At 46.0% G+C, this 19,147-nt stretch overlaps 1 protein-coding gene across 1 annotated transcript in view; it reads right to left on the bottom strand.

Moving 5' to 3' along the window:
* The window catches only part of LMNB1 (lamin B1), a 37,473-nt gene continuing 18,326 nt past the window's right edge, over positions 1 to 19,147 (bottom strand). The window contains exons 4-11 of the mRNA XM_040969694.1: positions 16,798 to 16,968; positions 15,497 to 15,622; positions 10,811 to 11,031; positions 9,353 to 9,578; positions 8,297 to 8,401; positions 6,007 to 6,126; positions 2,070 to 2,180; positions 1 to 665 (exon numbers count right to left, since the gene is read on the bottom strand). Coding sequence (XP_040825628.1) covers positions 624 to 665; positions 2,070 to 2,180; positions 6,007 to 6,126; positions 8,297 to 8,401; positions 9,353 to 9,578; positions 10,811 to 11,031; positions 15,497 to 15,622; positions 16,798 to 16,968 — 1,122 coding nt within the window. The 3' untranslated portion in view covers positions 1 to 623. The remainder of the gene's footprint in view (positions 666 to 2,069; positions 2,181 to 6,006; positions 6,127 to 8,296; positions 8,402 to 9,352; positions 9,579 to 10,810; positions 11,032 to 15,496; positions 15,623 to 16,797; positions 16,969 to 19,147) is intronic.

Here is a 19,147-nt window from a genome sequence, read left to right as displayed (position 1 = left end):
ATAACCATAAAACAAAGATTGTGGAATCCTTCATCCAGAGGGCTCACATGATGATTAGGTTAATATTGCCTTCTTAGAAAATTTCTCTTTTCTATTTAAAAAAAAATTTGTTCGCCTTGATTGCTTATTACAAAAAAATTCAGTACAAAAGTTCCATATATTGAAAAATGCTTTCCCCTCCCTCACAGCACCGTTATATATAGCAGAGGATAATCAAGAGCAGATTGCTAATCTAGATGGAGCAATCTTCAAATTACACCCCAATACACAGTGGTTTACTTACCCTCCCCTTCTCATAAGAACTTAAAAAAAAAAAAAAAAAAAGAAGAAAAAGAAAACACATACAAAAACAAAAAAGCCAAAAACTTTGAGGGACCCTTTCCAAACAGTACAATTAGTTCAGTGTCAATAGTTCACATCTTGCAACAAAAGTGTAATGGATATGATTTTCTTTACAAAACGTTCAGTGTCAAAAGAAAATTAAGGCCATCAAATTCGCAGCTTTAAAATTCACATAAAGGAAATACAAAAATACTCTGTGCTTCTGAGAAGGCTCTGCACTGCATGTAGGTAAGGGTTTCCACGTTTCTTTATCTCGAGGAAGACAAGTGGACTTGAGAGGTTTACATAATTGCACAGCTTCTGTTGGATGCTCTTGGGGTTCCCTGAGGAAAAAAAACAGAAGGAAAAATAAATATCAACAAAATGGATCAGGGGCTGATGCTGTGGCACAGCACATTACAACACTGCCTGCAATGGTGTAAGCCCTGCCAGTCTTTTCACGCCAGCTTCCTGCAGCTGCACCTGGAAAGGCAGCAGAGGAGTACCAAGCACCCGGCCCCCAACCACTCCGTGGGCGACCTGGATGGCATCTAGACTCTGGTCTTTTTCCTGGCCCAATCCGAGTCAGTGCAGCCACAGGGGAGCGAACCATTGGATGAAGTTCTCTCTCTCCCATTCATCTTCTTAGGCAACTGAACAGGTCACAAATGATGGGCTACACTGCACGCTCACAAGAAGCCACTTAGAAAATTTCTCTGTTCTATTTAAAAAAAAATTTGTTTGAAGCAGGTGTAAAGGACTTCATCTCCACCCAAGCTCCCTGTGTGACTGACTGCAGTCTTCACTAAGTTGAGTACTTCCCCAGCTGAGCCTCAACCACCCACCTATGGAAATTAAGAAACTACTTTTTCACATTTCTCAGTGTTGGGGTAGTCTGCTAATGTACCACAGATCACTCAAACCACCTCAAAACAGTATTGTCTGCCTTCTCCAATGCACAAAAAAGTTCTCCTCCACACTGTTAAGCAAACATTATTCCTTCCTAACTACTCCAGCAGCCCAGTGGATCTTTCTAAGCCTGTAGCCGGGCACCCGCAGATCATTCACTCTCATCCTGTCATTTTATGTCCAGTCATTATTTCTAGCCACTAAAGGCAGGGATTAGATCTAGCATGAAGACAGTCTTATCAGATAGAGTAGGAGCACTGATTAATGATTAGACTCAAACAGCTTGGCTTGAGAATATAAACTAACGGGTCACTAGTTATTAATTAATTGAAACCAAATTTGGAGTTTTATTTCAAGGGCTCTTACAAGCCCAAGCATCAGCTAAAATCTGATGCAATGAGATAATGATTAGGAACTTAATACAGCAAAATTTTGTTGCATACCACAGCTAAATATTACAGGATTTTTAGTTTAAATGCACATAACTTGTTCTACTGTAGAGATCTATACAATCACAGAACTCTACAACAAGGTCAATTTTAGGGTTTGCAAAACTTGTACACTTGTTCCTTAAGTGATATGCATGCCCTATCATAACATACTATGTACACAAAAAAACACTAGAATTTAATAAACAAAAAATCCTTTCAAAAAGGGACTGCTATTTTCCTACCCAATCCTGCTGTGCCACCTTGAATATCCCTTGGGAAGCGCAAATCCCACTCAGTCAATCTTCACTGCTTTTATTCATTCATAACAGGGAAAGAAACTCAAGCCACATAATTGCCTTTTACATACTTTTGTTAATAAAACTTTGATATGCTCCAGGAAAGCAGTACCTGCTGGTGGAAGAGCTCCTCCTCAGGCAGCACACCTGCTGCCTCCTCCTCCTCTTCTTCTTCCTCTTCTGGGAGGGTGGTTTTAAAGACTGTACTTCTCTGAGCAACCTCCTAAAAGAGTAATTTAATGTTAAATTAAAAATCACAGTTAGAACCATAAAGGCTGCAAGGAAGAGGAAGAGTAACCTTACACCACAGATTTGTGAAAAGTTACCGCTTGCATCACACAACAGGAATTGTTGCATAATTAGTAGCGGTTCTTAAACCTTCAGTATTCCCTGCAGGGATCCAGTGTGGAACACCTACTGAGAAGTTCCCATGGCTTTTTATCCTGATGATTTGGCAAACTAAATCCTTTATAAAACTCAACATGAATTCAGTTTAAAAATTCTGGCTCCTGGAAAAGTAAAGGCGCTAAAAAACAAAACAAAATAAAACAAAAAAGCTGAGTAACAGGAAGCTGGAGGTTAGCTGTTGCATTCCCAGGACCACAGGAGCACCTGGGGAGTGAGGCCGAAGGACATGATCCTATCATTGCTTCAGCAGCTGGCTTCTCTCCAAGGAGGAAAACCCAGGACGGCAGAGCCCTAATTACCAACAACATACTCCGGAGTCCGGGCCAGTTCTGCACAGAATAGACCTGCTCCCACTCCCGGGCGTCTGGCAGAAAGTGCCTCCATCTTCTGCTAAAAGGCTCAGGTACAGATTACTTTCCTGCGGGAATGCTGACTCTGCACGTGGGCTGCAGTGCCTGTTTAAGTCCCGGGCTGACCTTGCTGAGCTGGCAGCAAGTAAATGAACAAGCAGTGCTAAGTCACTCAAGAAAGGTCAGCTCCAAGGGTAGGACACTAAAATGTCCTCGGGAAAAACCTCTACAACTTAAGCCCAAGCAGAGGACGACATTCAAAAGCCAGCGTGGCAGAAACAAGCCTTCAGCGTGAAGACTGTCTGTGCCGGGCCATGCTCTGTCGTCAGGCACCGGGCAGAAGAAACAGTGTGGAGGTTTCTGGTTACTGAGGAAGATGGCCATGTGAGTCTGAGCAACTTCAGGCATGTGACATCGGCTGCTCTGTACAAATGTGTCCTTCCCAAAGAACCATCTGTTTTAACCAACAGGAATTGTTGCTATTGCACAATAAATAAGCATGTCACTCCTCAGACTGACTCCAGCTGGGAATGGCAGCACATGGCACAGACACTAGCCACCGGCCAGCTTTCCTGTTCTCGTCTGGACATGAAGAACAGACCAAGAAAAATCTCTGGTCTCAGAGTGCCCACATGCCAGCCGCTAGTAGTTTAAAAAGGTGCATGGGTCTCCATGCAAACTGGCTTGTGGGCTCCTGACTTCACTCGAGCCTAACAGCCCCGCAGTGAGATGCTGAGCCAACACCCCTCCACCATGTGCAATCCAGCAGGGGTGCGCTGAGCAGAAGGCAGGAGTGCTGATACAGCCTCTGCACTCCAGGAGCTCCCTTAGCAACAGGCCCAGGACCCAGGCGGGTAGAAGGCAGGTGAAGGCCAGGCTGCGGACCTCACGGGGAGATGCCTTCTCCTACACAGAGTGAACAGAAACAAGAGACTTCCAGGAGCAGCTGGCACTGTCCACAGCCACAAAGGAAGGACTTCTGGAAGGCAAATGACAGATCCTGGGGGACAGCCGTAGGAGCCACTACACCAAGCCCATATCCACCAGGCCCTCCCTACATTTTAGATTACATTTATACATGCCCCAACAATTCCTATTATTTTTTAATTGGGTTTTCTGTCATTTCCCATGACTACCCCAGGAACAGAAAAAATAGATAAAAAATTAAACTGACTTAAGCCAGTTACCCATATTTGAAAGATTTATGGATTTTATTGGAAAGGCAGATTTTACATAGAGAAGGAAAGATAGGAAGACTTTTATCTGCTAGTTCACTCCCCAAATGGCTGGAGCTGAGCCAGTCCAGGTCTCTCATGCACGTGCAGGGTCCCAAAGTCTTGGGTCATTCTCCACTTTCTCAGGTCACAGGCAGGGAGGAGCAGGACAGGAAGTAGAGCAGCCAGGACGTGAACTGGCAGCCATATGCCAGAGCTTGCAAGATGAGGATCCCCCAAATCAGCTATCATGCCAGACCTCAGTTATCCATATTCCTAACAGAAAAATGGTAGTTACACAGATTATTGCTAATACAGTCCAGTACCCATGTGGATACCGGTTCAATTCCTGGCTGCCTCAGTTTCCATCCAGCTCCTTGCTAACACCAGCACCAACAGAGGTCCCTGTCCTCAAGGCTCTCCTCCAATGAGCAAGCACTACACCAGACAGTACCTACATAGCACCTACATAGTACACGTTAGCATTATGTAGGCAAAAGAGAGCCCCTGGGGCCACTGCCGTTATGGGCTACTCCCTCCTTGTCTACTCCCAGACCACAACATGACTTCTTCCTACCCTGCTAGCTGCACCTTCTCTTTTTTTGCTGTAACTTATTCCTTCTAGGGCTCAATTCTGGGTTCTTCCCTTATCTAAAGACAAACTGGGGTCAGCCTGTTTCCTGGCTTAAAATACCACTGATGTGACAAAAACACCCTCTAGCCTTGATATCAAGACAGTATCTTCCCATAGATATCTACCTGGCATCTCAAACTTAATATGCCTGGAGGCACATGTTTGGCACCAGATTGAGACACCACATGGATGCGTACATATCGTATCTGAATGCCTAGGTTAAGTCCTGGCTCAGCCTCCTATCACCCATGGGCAAATCTCAGCTCGTGAGCTCAGCCTTGCCCAGCACCAGCTGTCGCAGCCATTTGGAGAGTGAAATAGCAGTTGGAAGATCTTTGTTTCTCTTGTCTTTTAATTTCTAATTAAGGATTAAAGACAACATATACAACCAGAGTAGTCTTCAATGTCCCTTCCCTTCTCCATGTTCTCCCACCGACATCCTCAGTCAATGGCATGGGGGACTGTCCAGCTGTCCAAGCAAATGAACTTGAGGCTCTCTCTCATGCCACAGTAACATTATCAACGCACCCTACCAAGCCTGACTCCAAAACAAGGCTTGGATTAGTTTCCTCCTCTTTTGCCGAGAGAACTGCCCAAGTTCCTCTTGTACTGGCATTGTCTGTCAGGTTTTCCCTTTAACCCACACAACTAACCGCACAGCTCCTTTCTGCACCCGGCATGTCTCCTCCAGGAGCTGCCCATTCTTGCTCCCCTGTCTTCCTGTCGGATACACGGGCTTCTTTTCTTGAAGATACAGTACTCCTCCTGCCTTGGGATCTTCGCACCTGTTGCACTCTGCTTGTTTTGTTCTCTGGATGGCTGACTGCTTCTCGTTTCAGGTTTATGTGCAGGTGTCACTTCCTGCAGGCGGACTTCCTTGACTCTCCTATCCCCAGCAGCCCTCTTGGTGACTATCACACCGCGGTCATTTCCTTGTATTTATTAGAAATTCCCTTGGCACTTCTCTTATTTGCTGGCTCCCCCAACTGTGTATAGGATGTTAAGCTTCGTGATGCTAGAAGTGACAAGTGGCTGCTTCTGGTTCTTTTCCTGGCACCGGATGTACACTCAGGATTTTACCACTACTTGAGTAACCCCCCACCCCCACCCCACCCCACCAGGCCTGTCAGCATCGGTCAGTCTGAATGGACATGTGGTCATGTCGTTAGTACCAAACAGCAGAGCCTGCCAGCTGCCGGCGGGGCATTAAGGTTAGAACCAGAACAAATGTCAGCATAGGGCAGGGGCTCCAGCTCACTACACACTCTGTCTTCTTCCCGACTTTTAAAGACAGCTTCAGCTGAGCCTGCTCAGCAGCCTGAGTCTGACTAAAGCAACGTTACTTTATGTTCCAGTTTGATCTCTGACAAACCATCATCCTAGCAAGCATGATGAACTTAGGGGGAAGCGGACACTGCACTAGTCCTGAGGAGAGAGCCTTACCTCTCCCTGAGAATTCTTCAGGATAACCTTCACATCTTCACCAGTGCCCCAGGAGTTCTGATTCTTCCAGATGAGGTCAGTGGGAGGACTGGCTGTGACACCAGCATTGGCAGCCCAAATCTGCAAACGGAGATAATGTCAGCACAGGGTTGGTGTGCACGCACCCAGGTCAGGAGACAGTCCTGACTCTTAAACACTCACTTGAGAGAATCTAGGTAACCCACCAGCATTACTGAGCCAAAGGAAGGAGCACTTACTGGGATAAAATAGAAAAAAAAGGGATGTCCAGGTCAACTTTGAAACACCGTGAAATGACATCTTAACTGTCACAATCTTCCTCATTTCCAGCACTACTCTGCACTTTGGAAGCAGAGGGTAGGTTTGGTGTTACCAGCAATGTTCCCGAGCAATTTAACCCCCAAAATAGGTCCTAGAACCATGCTCCTCCTAACCCCAGCTCTGTGCTTCCTGGTCCTTCTCATCCGGCCCACCAGATCAGATGTGCCATTACAGTAAAATCCAGAGTTCAAGGACTTCCTTAGAAAAAATATAAATGTAAAATATCTAACTGATAATTTTGACACTATATCTTGAACTGACATTACGGACCGATTAGGTTAAATAAAATAAGAGTTCTAGAATTCCACATCTTAACCTGTAGTTGAGAAAATTTAAAGTTGCACATGTGGTTCTCTCAACTCAATTCTAGGGTTTTAGAGAGATCTCTGCTTCTGCCTGGCTTTATTTTACAGCAAGGTCACTGATCACAACCATATTCCCATAAGCTGATCGCACTAATGGTCCCCGCTGAAGAAAAAAACTGCATTCCATTATTTTATATGATAACTGAGTGCCCCGCTGACCTACACAATCAGTTAGTGCCCACAGAAAAGCAGATTGGCATAATGGTTCCACATGACTGCAGTGAGAATCTCCTGAGCTGAAACATCAGCTTCCACAGATACAAAATGGGACCAAACAATTTTCTCATTTAATAATTGCTCATGAGGAAACAGTAATTTAGTTAAAATAGCCATTCCCATTTTTACCCGTAATTACAAAATTGGCATCTGATTTTTATAAAGTGGCGTCAAGCTCTCTGAATCTACTTTTTAAGATGTTCTAACCTGTAGCTTGCATCTCTGATATTAAGGTTTGTATCAGTCATAAAATTATAAGCATGGGGCCCGGCAGCATGGCCTAGCAGCTAAAGTTCTCGCCTTGAACGCACCGGGATCCCATATGGGTGCCGGTTCTAATCCCGGCAGCTCCACTTCCCATCCAGCTCCCTGCTTGTGGCCTGGGAAAGCAGCCGAGGGTGACCCGAAGCTTTGGGACCCTGCGCCCGCATGGGATACCCAGAAGAAGTTACTGGACCCTGGCTTTGGATAGGCATAGCATTGGCCGTTGTGCTCACTTGGGGAGTGAATTATTGGACGGAAGATCTTCCTCTCTGTCTCTCCTCCTCTCTGTGTATCTGACTTTCCAATAAATAAATAAATCTTTAAAAAAAAAAAAAAACCCTAAGGAAAGTCATTTAAAAAAAAATTATAAGCATGTTTAGAACATGTGCTGATGTTTTTAAAATAATTCATAGAAGGAAAAAACAGGGGTACCTCTGTGTTCCTTCGAAATCTATAAAGAAAATATTTTTATTGCTTGCTAAGTCTACCTAATAAACAAAAGCAAAGGAATTGTATGTTTGCTCAATGCTGCATGCTTTCCAAAAAGTGAGTGGATCCTGCCCACGTTCCTATTGAATAGGTGGCGTTCCAGAACACAGGGAGCCATGCAAAACCCATAGTACTTCACCATCCTTCTCAACCTGAACCAAATGCTACTCCTGCTAAACTGGGTTTCCAAGCAGTGATTGCTTTCAGGGGCGCCTGTCACTTAAGGCAGAGCCTGGGCGCCAAAACCTCGCAAAGGAATCTAGAGCTGCCCAGGGCTGAAGATGGCCGTCCAGGGCCAAGGCCAGGAGCATCTTGCCAACACTTCTTTCTGCCATGTGCTACTGCCTCCATGACACTGGAGCACAAGAATCAGTCAAGGGCAGCTATCACAGTTACTGGAATAGACAGCTAAAGGGAGTTCAAGGGTCAACTCTTGAACCACTCTTGAAATCTTAACAGCACTCTTAATACACTAAAGTCAAAGGTATTTTAATGTCCACTTCTAGATGGCTTCTTCTTAAGCAAAAGCCGTTTTTGTCTTTTAAAAAACAAAAAGCCACCTTGCATTATTTGTTAGTTGACACAGTGCGGTGACAGTACATGACTAATGTACTTACTGTAACAGTCTGGCCTGCCTTCAGCACATATCTTGAGGTATATTTGTAACTGACTGATGAGTCTCCAATTTTTCTGATCATCTCCCAGCCTCCCATTGGTTGATCCTGGCCACAGAATAAAATAAAACAAGGTTACCTCAAGTATGATTAGTTATGAAATGGAATAGATAAATTCATACAGGCTTTTAAGCTAAGGCATATTTACTCCAGTCATCATGTTTTCCTACATAAGAAATAGGCAAAGTTCATCATTCAGAAAGCCATAACTTTCACACTGCTGCAGGTAGTTGCAAAGAGGACCAAACTAAAAGAGTCTAATTAAATGATCCCATTAAACCAAATTAAATGATCTCATTCATGCTAGGTCAGATTAGTCTTAGAAATTTACAAGATAATCTGTATCATCGTCACAATACGCATCCAATATTTTGACTGCCGATTGAAATGTGAAGCTTACAAAAAGTGACAAGAAAGCCCATCCTCTCTCTGTCTACTGCTGAAAAAGGCCTAAGGAGCTCCGGGTGGGTCAGCGAGGCAGCAGGCAAGGCCGAGGTGATGCCCGTCAGTGCTACTCCAAAGCTGCTCAGGGGAGCAAAGGCACAGGCCGAGGCCGCCAGGAGCACACACTGGCCCACCACCCTGAGGCAGAGCGGCCCTTTGGACAGCTGCTTCCCCGCTGGCCACGTCTTCTCAAATACAGCACCCATACCACAAGTTACAGAGAAGACCAAAAGGCCGTAGGATCTCTAGGATCAAACCTCCTAGCGCTCCTTTGCTCACCCACGCACCAGATTTTCAGGATCCCTGGTGGGTAAGGAGTATTTTCACAACCATTCTTGGAAGTGGTGCTCCCCCGTGGCACCCAGTGTTCCCGCAGGCCCAACTCCTCACTCATCCAGGGGCACCAGCTCCATCCAGCTTCACCCAGGGTCTAACATCAGGAAGCCCTTGATAAGTTAAGTCCTTAGCAGGAGGGATGCCCTCGCTCTGTGCACCCACACTGAACCCAAACAGCAGCACAGAGCAGCCACGACCACACGAGCCTTGCTGCTTCACCTGCTCCGACATGTTCTTTAAGCGGATGAACTTCCCGTCGACGTCAATCTCTTCGATGCAGACGTTGCCAGTGGCTGAGGCAGAGTGCGAGATGCTGACACTGCTGCTGGCCTCCGACTCTTCCACATCCACCCTCTTCCGCTTTCCTCGCGTGGTACGCACACTGCGGCTGGATGAGGCTCGGGACACAGTCACGCGGGAGGATGGGCTCGGAGAGAGCTTCAGCCTTCATGAGAAAAGAAAACATCCCATTTATGAAGCACATACATCCTTCCTACTCTAAAAAAGAGACATTACCTCCTGCATATACTTTTTTTTAAAAGACTGATTTATTTTTATTGGAAAGTCAGATATACAGAGAGGAGGAGAAACACAGAGGAAGATCTTCCGTCCACAGGCTTGCTCCCCAAGTGGCCACAACAGCTGAAGCTGAACCAATCCAAAGCCGGGAGCCAGGAACCAGGAGCCAGGAGCTTCTTCCGGGTCCCCCACATGGGTGCAGGGTCCCAAAGCTTTGGGCCGTCCTCAACTGCTTTCCCAGGCCGCAAGCAGGGAGCTGGATGGGAAGTGGGGCAGCCAGGACAAGAACCGTGCCCACATGGGATCTTGGCAAGGCAAGGACTCAGCCATGAGGCTACCACACCGGGCCTCTGCACATACATTTCTACAGCAAAACTGACAACCAGCAGGCAAACACAGTACATTTTAACTGTGATAAGCGGATCTGTACTCACATATTTTGAAAAAAATGTAATAATTTCAATGTCATGTCCAGGAATGGAGCTATGTATGACACACAAAGGATGGTGACATGGGAGGGGACTCCCTCCCTCTGCTACCACCATAACCAGTGTGCACCATGCTTTCAATCAATCCTGACCATCAACGATTTTCTCCCCTGAATTAGACACTTTCCTTTTAGAACTGTTTCCTACCAAACACTGAATCCTTACAATCCTGTCAGATATTCAGGACAACGATGGGAGCCAGGGCAATGGTACAGCCCTCCGCCTATAACACTGGCCTCTCAAAAGGACACTGTTCAGGTGCCAGCTATACACCTTCTGATCCAGCTTCTTGCTGGTGGCCTGGGAAGGCATCAGAGGATGGCTCAAGGTCTTGGGCTCCTGAGCTCAGGTGGGGAAGACCCAGGGAAGGCTCCTGGCTTCAGACCAGCCCAGCTCTGGCCACTGCAGCCATTTGGGAGGTGAACCAGTGGGTGGAAGAGCTGCCTCTTACCCTCTATCCCTGTGGCTCCAACTTTCAAATTAAAATATTAAAAAAAAAAAGTTAACTGATGACAATGATTACTGAGATATACATACGATCAGTTATTGCCTCATGCCTAGGCATGATAAGAAATGACAGAAAACATTTAAAGTTGTCTAAATTGTTTCTCTTTAAATCCTTATTTTTTTCTTTGAGGAAACGGGATGAGGGCGCAAAGCAGGTGCTCACCGCTCCTCCTCGCCCTCCAGGAGCTTCCTGTAGGCGCTGATCTCCATGTCCAGGGCCAGCTTGACGTCCAGCAGTTGCTCATAGTCGTTCAGCTGCTGCTGCATCTGGTCCCTTATCTCGGCCATCTCCCTCTCCTTGTCGGTCAGCAGGCGACGCGAGTTGTCTCTCTCTTTAGCCAGCAAGTCTTCCAACTCTTGAATCCTTTCCAAACACGCTCTAGACTTCAGATTGAAAGTAACACATTCACTTTCTAGGAACATTCCACATTAGCACAAGGCAGTTATTTTAAACCATCTCCTACACTGCCACTTTAAAGCAAAAACAAAAATTCCTAAACTATAAAATGCAGATCCCAAGAACATGTTAACTAATCAAAGGTTAAGAAAACATTCCCCAAATATTTGTAATGTGTGTAAATGTACATACAACTTCTATGCATTTGACCAAATACATTTTTAAGCTGCAGTTACAGAAAAAGTCACATCAGACTTCTTTACGAGGCCTTTACCTCCAAAGTCTAAATCAAGTAAAGGACTAAAAAGATCTTAAATAAACAAAACACACCTCATTCACAAAAGAAATGTGATAGCGCAACGGGTTAAACCACCGCCTGAGGTAACTGCAGCCCATATCCAAACAGCAGTTCAAATCCTGGCTGCTCCACTTCAATTCCAGTTCCCTGCTAACACACCTAGGAAGGCAGAGGATGACGGTCCAGGCACTGGGCCATGAAGAAGACCAGTTTGTGGCCTTGGACTGGCCCTATCTCAGCTGTGCAAGCACTTGGGACAGTGAACCAGCAGGTGGAAAAAATCTATTTATCCCCTTCTCTATCACTCATGTTTTCCAAATAAGTTAATATTTAAAAGTAAAGCCAAACAAAAAACCCTTACCCAGTATAATCATGTGACAAGTACCAGGCAGACAGACTCAGGGGACGGTCTATAGGATACTTGGCCTGTCCTTGAGACTCAGAATTATGAAAACAGTGACCTGTCACAGAACACAGGAGACTAGGGACTGTACGGCTCCCCAGATCAGAAACAATAATAACCAGAGAAAAATTAGTTAAATGCAATGTCTGAATCTGGTTAGTAGTAGTATGCTTATGCCAGTTCCCTAGTTTTGACAAGCTTCCCACGCAAGGTATTAACAAAATGAAACAGAGGATGGGCTACGGCAGAGTTGTCTGTTATCTTCTGACTTTTCCTATATTGTAAAATCACATCAAAATAAGCACTTTGAAAGTGATCAGCTAATGAACTAAATCACAGAGCAGCATCAGACATTTTGTATCTGAAGCAGGCATGCCACTTGAGGCTGATATGACAAATACCATGCCAGTAACCCTCAAAATCTTAACTGCTTATGCAAAACTCTAGTCACAAACAGAAGAGGAATCCATCCACCCCCTACCTTTCTTTTTTACAAAAAAAAAGAAAAAGAAAATGTAAATTCAGAGAGCTTCCTCTTTCAGTCAATCACTGGAATTCACACAGTGGAGGCGTAAGGTGCTGGGAGTGGGTGGGTGTGTGACGAGGGCCCACAAACCACCCCAGCTTCAGAGCTGGCCTGGCAGCCAAGGCATCTGAAGCCACGCATGTCTGGTGGCAGAGTTCTTCAAGGGGAGGAAGACCGGGAAGGAGAAGCTTTTAAGTTGCTCTGAATCGTTCTGCATTTTAAACAGGAATATTTAAGTCCCACTTTAAATAGCTGCATTTACACTTGTGCAGTTAAACATAAGGAACAGAGTGAGAAGTCACACCCAGTCTCCTCTTTGTAGATCTGCCTTAATGAGCTGGCAGGCTCCAGGCAAGTGGGAACAGACCTCACTACAGCAGCCTCCCCACGTAGACAACCAAGTGATCCGGGATTCCACCTTAACTCTCTTCATTTACAACTGTCTTCTAACGGCCTCAGGTTTTGCATTTTATTTTTCACAGAGCACAATATATGGTTTTTCTAGTCTGGCTGGAATGAAAAGCAGAGTGGGTGAGGGCCAATCTTCCATTTGCTGGTTCACTTTGCAACTGACCACACCAGCCAAAACAACGCTGAGCCAAACCCCGGAACTCCATCCAGGACTCCCATGTGGCTGTAAGGGCCAAGCACTTGTGCCACTCCTGGATGCATCAGCCAAGACCTGGATGCCACCTGGAGTAGCTGGGACTCAATCTGGAGCTCCAGTGTGGGATGACGGGATGCGAGCATTGCAATCAGCAGCATAACCTGCGTATGCACAATGCCAGGCCCTCCACATACTATTTAAATATTTCTTCCACAATCGGTATTTTAGAAATTTGTAGACGTTTTTTAACATTTATTTTTATTGAAAAATCAGATATACAGAGAGAAAGATCTTCCGTCCGCTGATTCATTTTCCAAGTGGCTGCAATGCCCAGAGCTGTACCAATTCAAAGCCAGGAGCCAAGAGCCTCCTCTGGGTCTCCTATGCGAGTGCAGGGTTCCAAGGCTCTGGGACGTCCTCAACTGGTTTCCCATGTCACAAGCAAGGATCTGGATGGGAAGTGGGGCTGCCAGGATTTGAACCGCCACCCATATGGGATCCCGGTGCATGCAAGGCGAGGGCTTTAGCCATTGGGTACCATGCTGGGCCTGAGACTACCAATCCTAAGTAAAATTGTAGAAGCACGTCAGCAACACACATCATTTAACTAGAAGGAAATCCTGTGGCCCAACAAGCAGCATGATGAAACTGACATGACTTGGCAATAAGCACAGCTGAGATATTTAACAGGAAGACATTAAGAGATTTTTTATGTGTCTTCTAAAACTAAAATAATAACAGATAAAAATATTCTTCAAAACATATTGCCATAAAATCTGTTACCACTTACAAATGAAAAAAAAAAAAAATCCCTCCCACAAAGAGAAATTAAAACTATTTTGGCTAAAATGGTGTTTCCCCCTACTTGTCAAGGGGGTCATCTCTCAGAAAAGCCCCAGGATCTTGCCAGGAATTAAAAAGTGCTAATCTGAGGTTACCCACAGAGCTTGCCTGGATCACTACAAACAAAGTCACAGCTACCACGCTGCAACCTGAGGAGCCTACCTACTGCTAGGTAACAAGGCGCATCAGTTCCCATGTCTGTGAAATAAGAATGTCTATATGGAATAATGAGTAAGACTCAGGCAGACATGCTCTGAGGGAGAGGCTACAGTTAGCACACATTTCAGTGAATGGAGATAAAAAACAAATATGAAGTCAGCACAGGAACAGACGGTCTCAGCTTCACAAAGCACCTGTCCAGGCACTGCTAACAAAGCAGGCATTCAGCCCACGCCCTGCACCAATGTCCAGCGTCTGGAGTCTGGCTCCAGCTCCCAACTCCAGCTTCCTGCTAATGTGCACCCTGGCAGGCAGCAGGTGATGGCGTACCACCACTCCACATGGAGACCTGCACTGAGTCACTGCTCCCAGCTTTGGCCCTATCCTCTTCTAGTTGTTGGGGGAATCTGAGCAGTAAGCAAGCACCCAGGAAAGCACCTTCTCTGTCTGTCTCCTTTATTTGTATCATTCCAAAATGATACCAATGATACAGCACAGATTGAAATGCTAACCCTCAAAGTGACAGTATGAAGATGGGCCTTTGGGAGTAATGATTAGATGATTGGGCGAGGGCCCGGCAGTATACAGTGGGGCCCAAACGAGCCTTCCACCCTGAGACATGGTCAGGATACAGGCTCTCAGCAGATCCATTCTGCCACAACCCTGGCCTTGGCCCTCCCAGCCTTCTCAATCATGGCAAATAAATTTGTTGTTTACAAGCTAACATAAATGCCAGCAATCCAAGAAGACAACAGATGGTGCAACAGAAAAAGATGATCTGTTATGTTCCAAAGGGAAAATCTTCAGAGAGCAAGGGATAAAAGGGAAAGCTGGGGCCCAGGGTAAGCCCAGAGGCAGCCTGCAGCAGCCCAGGCGAGTCATAAGAGCCCCGGGGCCCCTGGCTCAGCTAAAGGACTCCCAGGTCCTTCCATCCATGGCTCCAAGAACAACACATCAAAAATGCACGCTGCAACCTTAAAGCACAAAGACAGGCAATGCCAAAGTGTCTAAGCTGAGCAACTTTTTACATCATTGCTTCCCATGATTCCTTTCTCTGTTTTCTAAATCCCTGCAGTGTGTCCAGGTGCAATTAGAAAAAGGTTCCTAACAGGAAAATGATACAATGAAGAAAGCAAAGCCTAAAATAAACATGAATTAAATCATTAAGTAGTCAACAATGCAGAAATTATGCTATTGCCCAAGATCCAAATCACTAAAAGTAGTGTTAAGCACAAAGACAATTCATCCAAAAACCCAAGGCATGTGCTCTCCACAAATAATTCTCTGATGGCTTTAAATGGGATGAAAAAGGTCCATGTAGGGAACAGCAGTCTGTGGGGCTGAGCTTGATCAAGGGAACAGAAACCCGCACCCCAAAGGAAGCCCAGGTCAGCTGCCAGGCACTTCCGGCACAGCAAGCGCCTCGGCTCTGGGTCATCTAAACTTGGACACAGTGGCACATGTTCACGGGGTGTTAGCACAAGGTAAAATCACTGCATCTGAAAAAGCACCACGAAGCACCATCAGCTGCAATCAACAGGGAGTTCAGAACAAAGCAGGAGGACTGCTGTGATGGAGAGGCCGAGGTCCAACTCCTAGCGAGCTCGCCGCCTTACCTCTTTCTGTAGATTAGACAGCTGAGACGAAAGGCTCTCGATTCTCATCCGACTCTCCATCAGCTCTTCCCTGGCACTGTTTACAGTAGAAGTATTCATCTCTGAGGACAGTCTGGCATTCTCGAGCTGAAAGAAGAACACACCGGAGTCAGCCGTATCTGGTGAATTACAACAGGCAAAAGAGGAACCAAGATTCCGTCAAGGCACTTCACTCAAAGCCTTGCTCGTAACCCACTGACGCAACACGGGACACATCACGAAGTGGGCTGACGTGGTTCGGGTGTCAATCTGGGTGACTTCACACTCAATTCCTGAAACACTAGCTTCAGCCGTGCAGGCGTCCCTGGGCCTCCGTTAAACCAGCACTGTCTAGAACAACATCCTTACAGCTAATACTCCAAGAAAACAGCCACCAGGTATCCCTAAGCCACCAAATCCAATAAGCTACAAATTCTGACCCCTAGGTGATTTCTAATTGGACGTAAAGACAGCTCTAAACCCATCAGAGTTGTGCAGGTGTGTTTAGGGGTGTGTGTGTGTGTGTGTGTGTGTGTGGCACACGTGTTAAATGTCTTTTTCCCTCACACCCCCCAGCTCCCACCGAGGCCAAGGACTGGGACCAATGCTGACTAGCTCCTTCACTGCTCAGCTCAACGACAGCTCCAATCACTACTGCATGAAAGGGATGCAAAGCAACATTAACACTTGGAGCCCACGCAACGGAAGCAGTTGTCAATAATCACACGATCCTAATTTCTTAAGCCTGCCAAAAATATTCCTTTTAATTTAATCACTCAACGCTTAACATATGGGGTGAAATCATTTGCCAAGAAACCCTATACTAATTGCTGATTGTATCGGTTCTGGCATGGATTGCTCACACGAGACAGAAGTATTTTTTAAAATGAGTAGCAGCAATGGAGCAAGAAATGTCAGACTTCCTCTTTGGCTCCAGAATAAAAATGACCCAGGATGGCCGTCACACACTATGTACAGTGGTGACCTGGGAGCCAGGCCAGAGACAGCACGGTGGGTGTCTGGGACCTACAAGGCAACTGCTCCAGATAGCTGGGCCTTCACCATCATGAGCAAAGGGCCAAGACAAACCCTTTACCAATGAAACTGGAACAACCCTACTCTCTTGTATAATTTCTAGTAATAGCTAATTTGCAGAAAACTTCAGTTTTAAAGAACATCCATCTTTACATGCACAAGGACAATGAATATCATTTAAGAACGACACACACGATCACCCTCACGGTGACCGCGACGTCCTGATCTGGAGGGGCGGGGGGACTCACTTTGGCGTGGTATGTCTGCTCCAGCTCCTCCTTGTACAGCCGCACTTGAGCATCGTGCTGCTCTCTCATCTCGTGCAGGGCTTGAGCCAGCTTGTACTCGTACTCAATCTGACGACCCGAGTCCACTTCGACCAAGCGCGACTCATGCTTCTTTCGGGTCTCGTTAATCTCCTAGGGGAAAGAGAGAAGACATGAAGCTGGGTCACTCAGCACAGCTGCATGGGCACAGGCCGGATGACACCAGGCCATCACTGGTCCGTCCTAGGGCAGGCATCTGAGCAGACGCTGCAAAGACGGGACTAAAGACAGAAACACACCTCAAGCCCTGGGAATCCTGTGCTTCTCCTCGGGAGCAGACTTCTCTAAATGGCAAGGAATGGTCTGGGTGACTCACAGATGGCCAGAGAGCAAATCACACTGAATACGGCATGTTCTTCGCAATTATTTTGCTGAAAATTCTAAGAATTCCACTGGAAGGGGGATCCGCCAGGATAAAAATCAAGTGATGCATCACATGTAATAGAACCTCAGACGCAGTAACAGGAAGGACAAGCTAACTGATTTAACTTCTTTCAATAGCTAACAGTACCACAAAAAGCTTTTTTCTTTCTTAATTCTTACTTCTTGTAATTATTATTACTTACAGTTTTAAAAGCAAACAGAAAGATGAAGGAAAACATCTGCTTGCATCTGCTGGTTCCCTCACAAGTGGCTGCAACAACCAGGGCTGGGGTGGCTGTGCAACATGATACGCCAAGTGGCACAAGTAATGCGCAAAAGTAATGCACGCAGCCACTAGAGGGAGCTAGAACCCAACAGCTTGCTGTTAGTGGCTGGCACGTCTGCCCACTCCCTTATCTTTTTATTAAACCTGTAGCGGAAATGTGCTTGGCACACCCACAAAACCACACTTCAAATTCGTTTTGCCCCCAGAGCTTACATTTACTTAATGAAGCAAATGATACGAAATTCAAGAAACCAAGCAAATGAGAGGTTTGACTGAACAACTCTGGGTCCTTTGTCTATGCTCCTTTCTCCTTAAAAATACATAAACAGGAATTAAGACATAATGATTGAATAAATCTATCCTAACAACAACAAAGAACTGCTTCTCAAGAGGGCAAAATCCCAAAATACCATGATACTACTAAAATACTCCTTAAAAAAACGATTACATTTTTATTCATGCCACTTTGCATTCAATTATTTTATGTGAAAACAATGCCTTACAAAGAAAATATACATGACTCCAATCTGTCCACACAGGACATTTAAAATAATGCCGAGGTGGACGTTGGGCCAAGAGGTGAAGACACTGCTTGGGACAAAGGCATCACACCAGAGTGCCTGGGTTTGAGTCCCGGGCGCGGAACTTGAATGGGATCTAAAAATGCGTCTTTCATGACTCTCCCATTTTAGGAAACTGACAGGGTTGAAGGGAGCACATCCAGGAATAGCTCTTGGTGATCACAGCAGTATCCCAGTGATTCTTCACATAAAGTAGCAGCTGGATGTCTGGCACAACAGTTGGCCCTGACACCTGGGTGGCCCGAATCGCGTATCAGAGAAACATGGCTGAAGCTCCAGCTCCTCCTCCAACCCCACCTTCCTGCTGATATTCATCCTGGGAGGCAAAAAGCGATCGGTCCCAGCCACCAACACAGAACAATCAGGTAGTTTCTGGTTCCAGCACATGGCCACTTAGGGAGTGAACCAACAGATGAAAGATCTTTGTATCTGCCTCTCCTTCTCTCCGTAAGTCTGCCTCTCCAATAAAAATATTTTTTTTTAAACAAGAAAGAAAATTATCCTACTTCTGAAAACATCATGTATGTGAGTGCCTTAATTACGGAGGTACTTCCTCCTCAGTGGTTAGTCTCAAACCTCTTCAATTTTTAAGGCACACACATTCCTGTTTCTTCAATTTGATCACTTCTGATGCTTGTCAAGTTTCATCCAGTCCCATTACCACAGCCTTTAAGTCTATTAAATGTGCCCAGTTTTACAGAAATACCCGCAAGTGCTGTGGGCAGCCAGACCCCAAACCCCGCAGAGCCTGCTGCCTCCAGGTACCCATGCCCCAGAATAATGCCCTGCCCGGCAAGTTCGGCCTTGGCCTGTGTGACTGGCTCCCAGAAGAGGCCCCAGTCCCTCTGCCCTATGACCCCTTCTCATCGCGCAGATCACCTGCGAACTGGGCTCAAGCCTGACTACAGCCCGTGAGACCTGCAAAGAGAGCCCCGCGTCACGCGGCTGCAGATTTCTCCAGAAACCAAGAGAACAGAGTCTGGGGCTGTCCGTAAAAGTGCTGGAAGAAAGCGTTAACTGGCAAGCGAAAATGCAAATGCTT

The sequence above is a fragment of the Ochotona curzoniae genome, unplaced genomic scaffold, assembly GCF_017591425.1.
Source record: "Ochotona curzoniae isolate NIBS_2020 unplaced genomic scaffold, NIBS_Ocur_1.0 contig_1, whole genome shotgun sequence".
Taxonomy (NCBI): Eukaryota; Metazoa; Chordata; class Mammalia; order Lagomorpha; family Ochotonidae; genus Ochotona; species Ochotona curzoniae.
The sequence above is the reverse complement of the archived record's forward strand: the minus strand, read 5'-3'. Positions and strand labels throughout refer to the sequence as shown.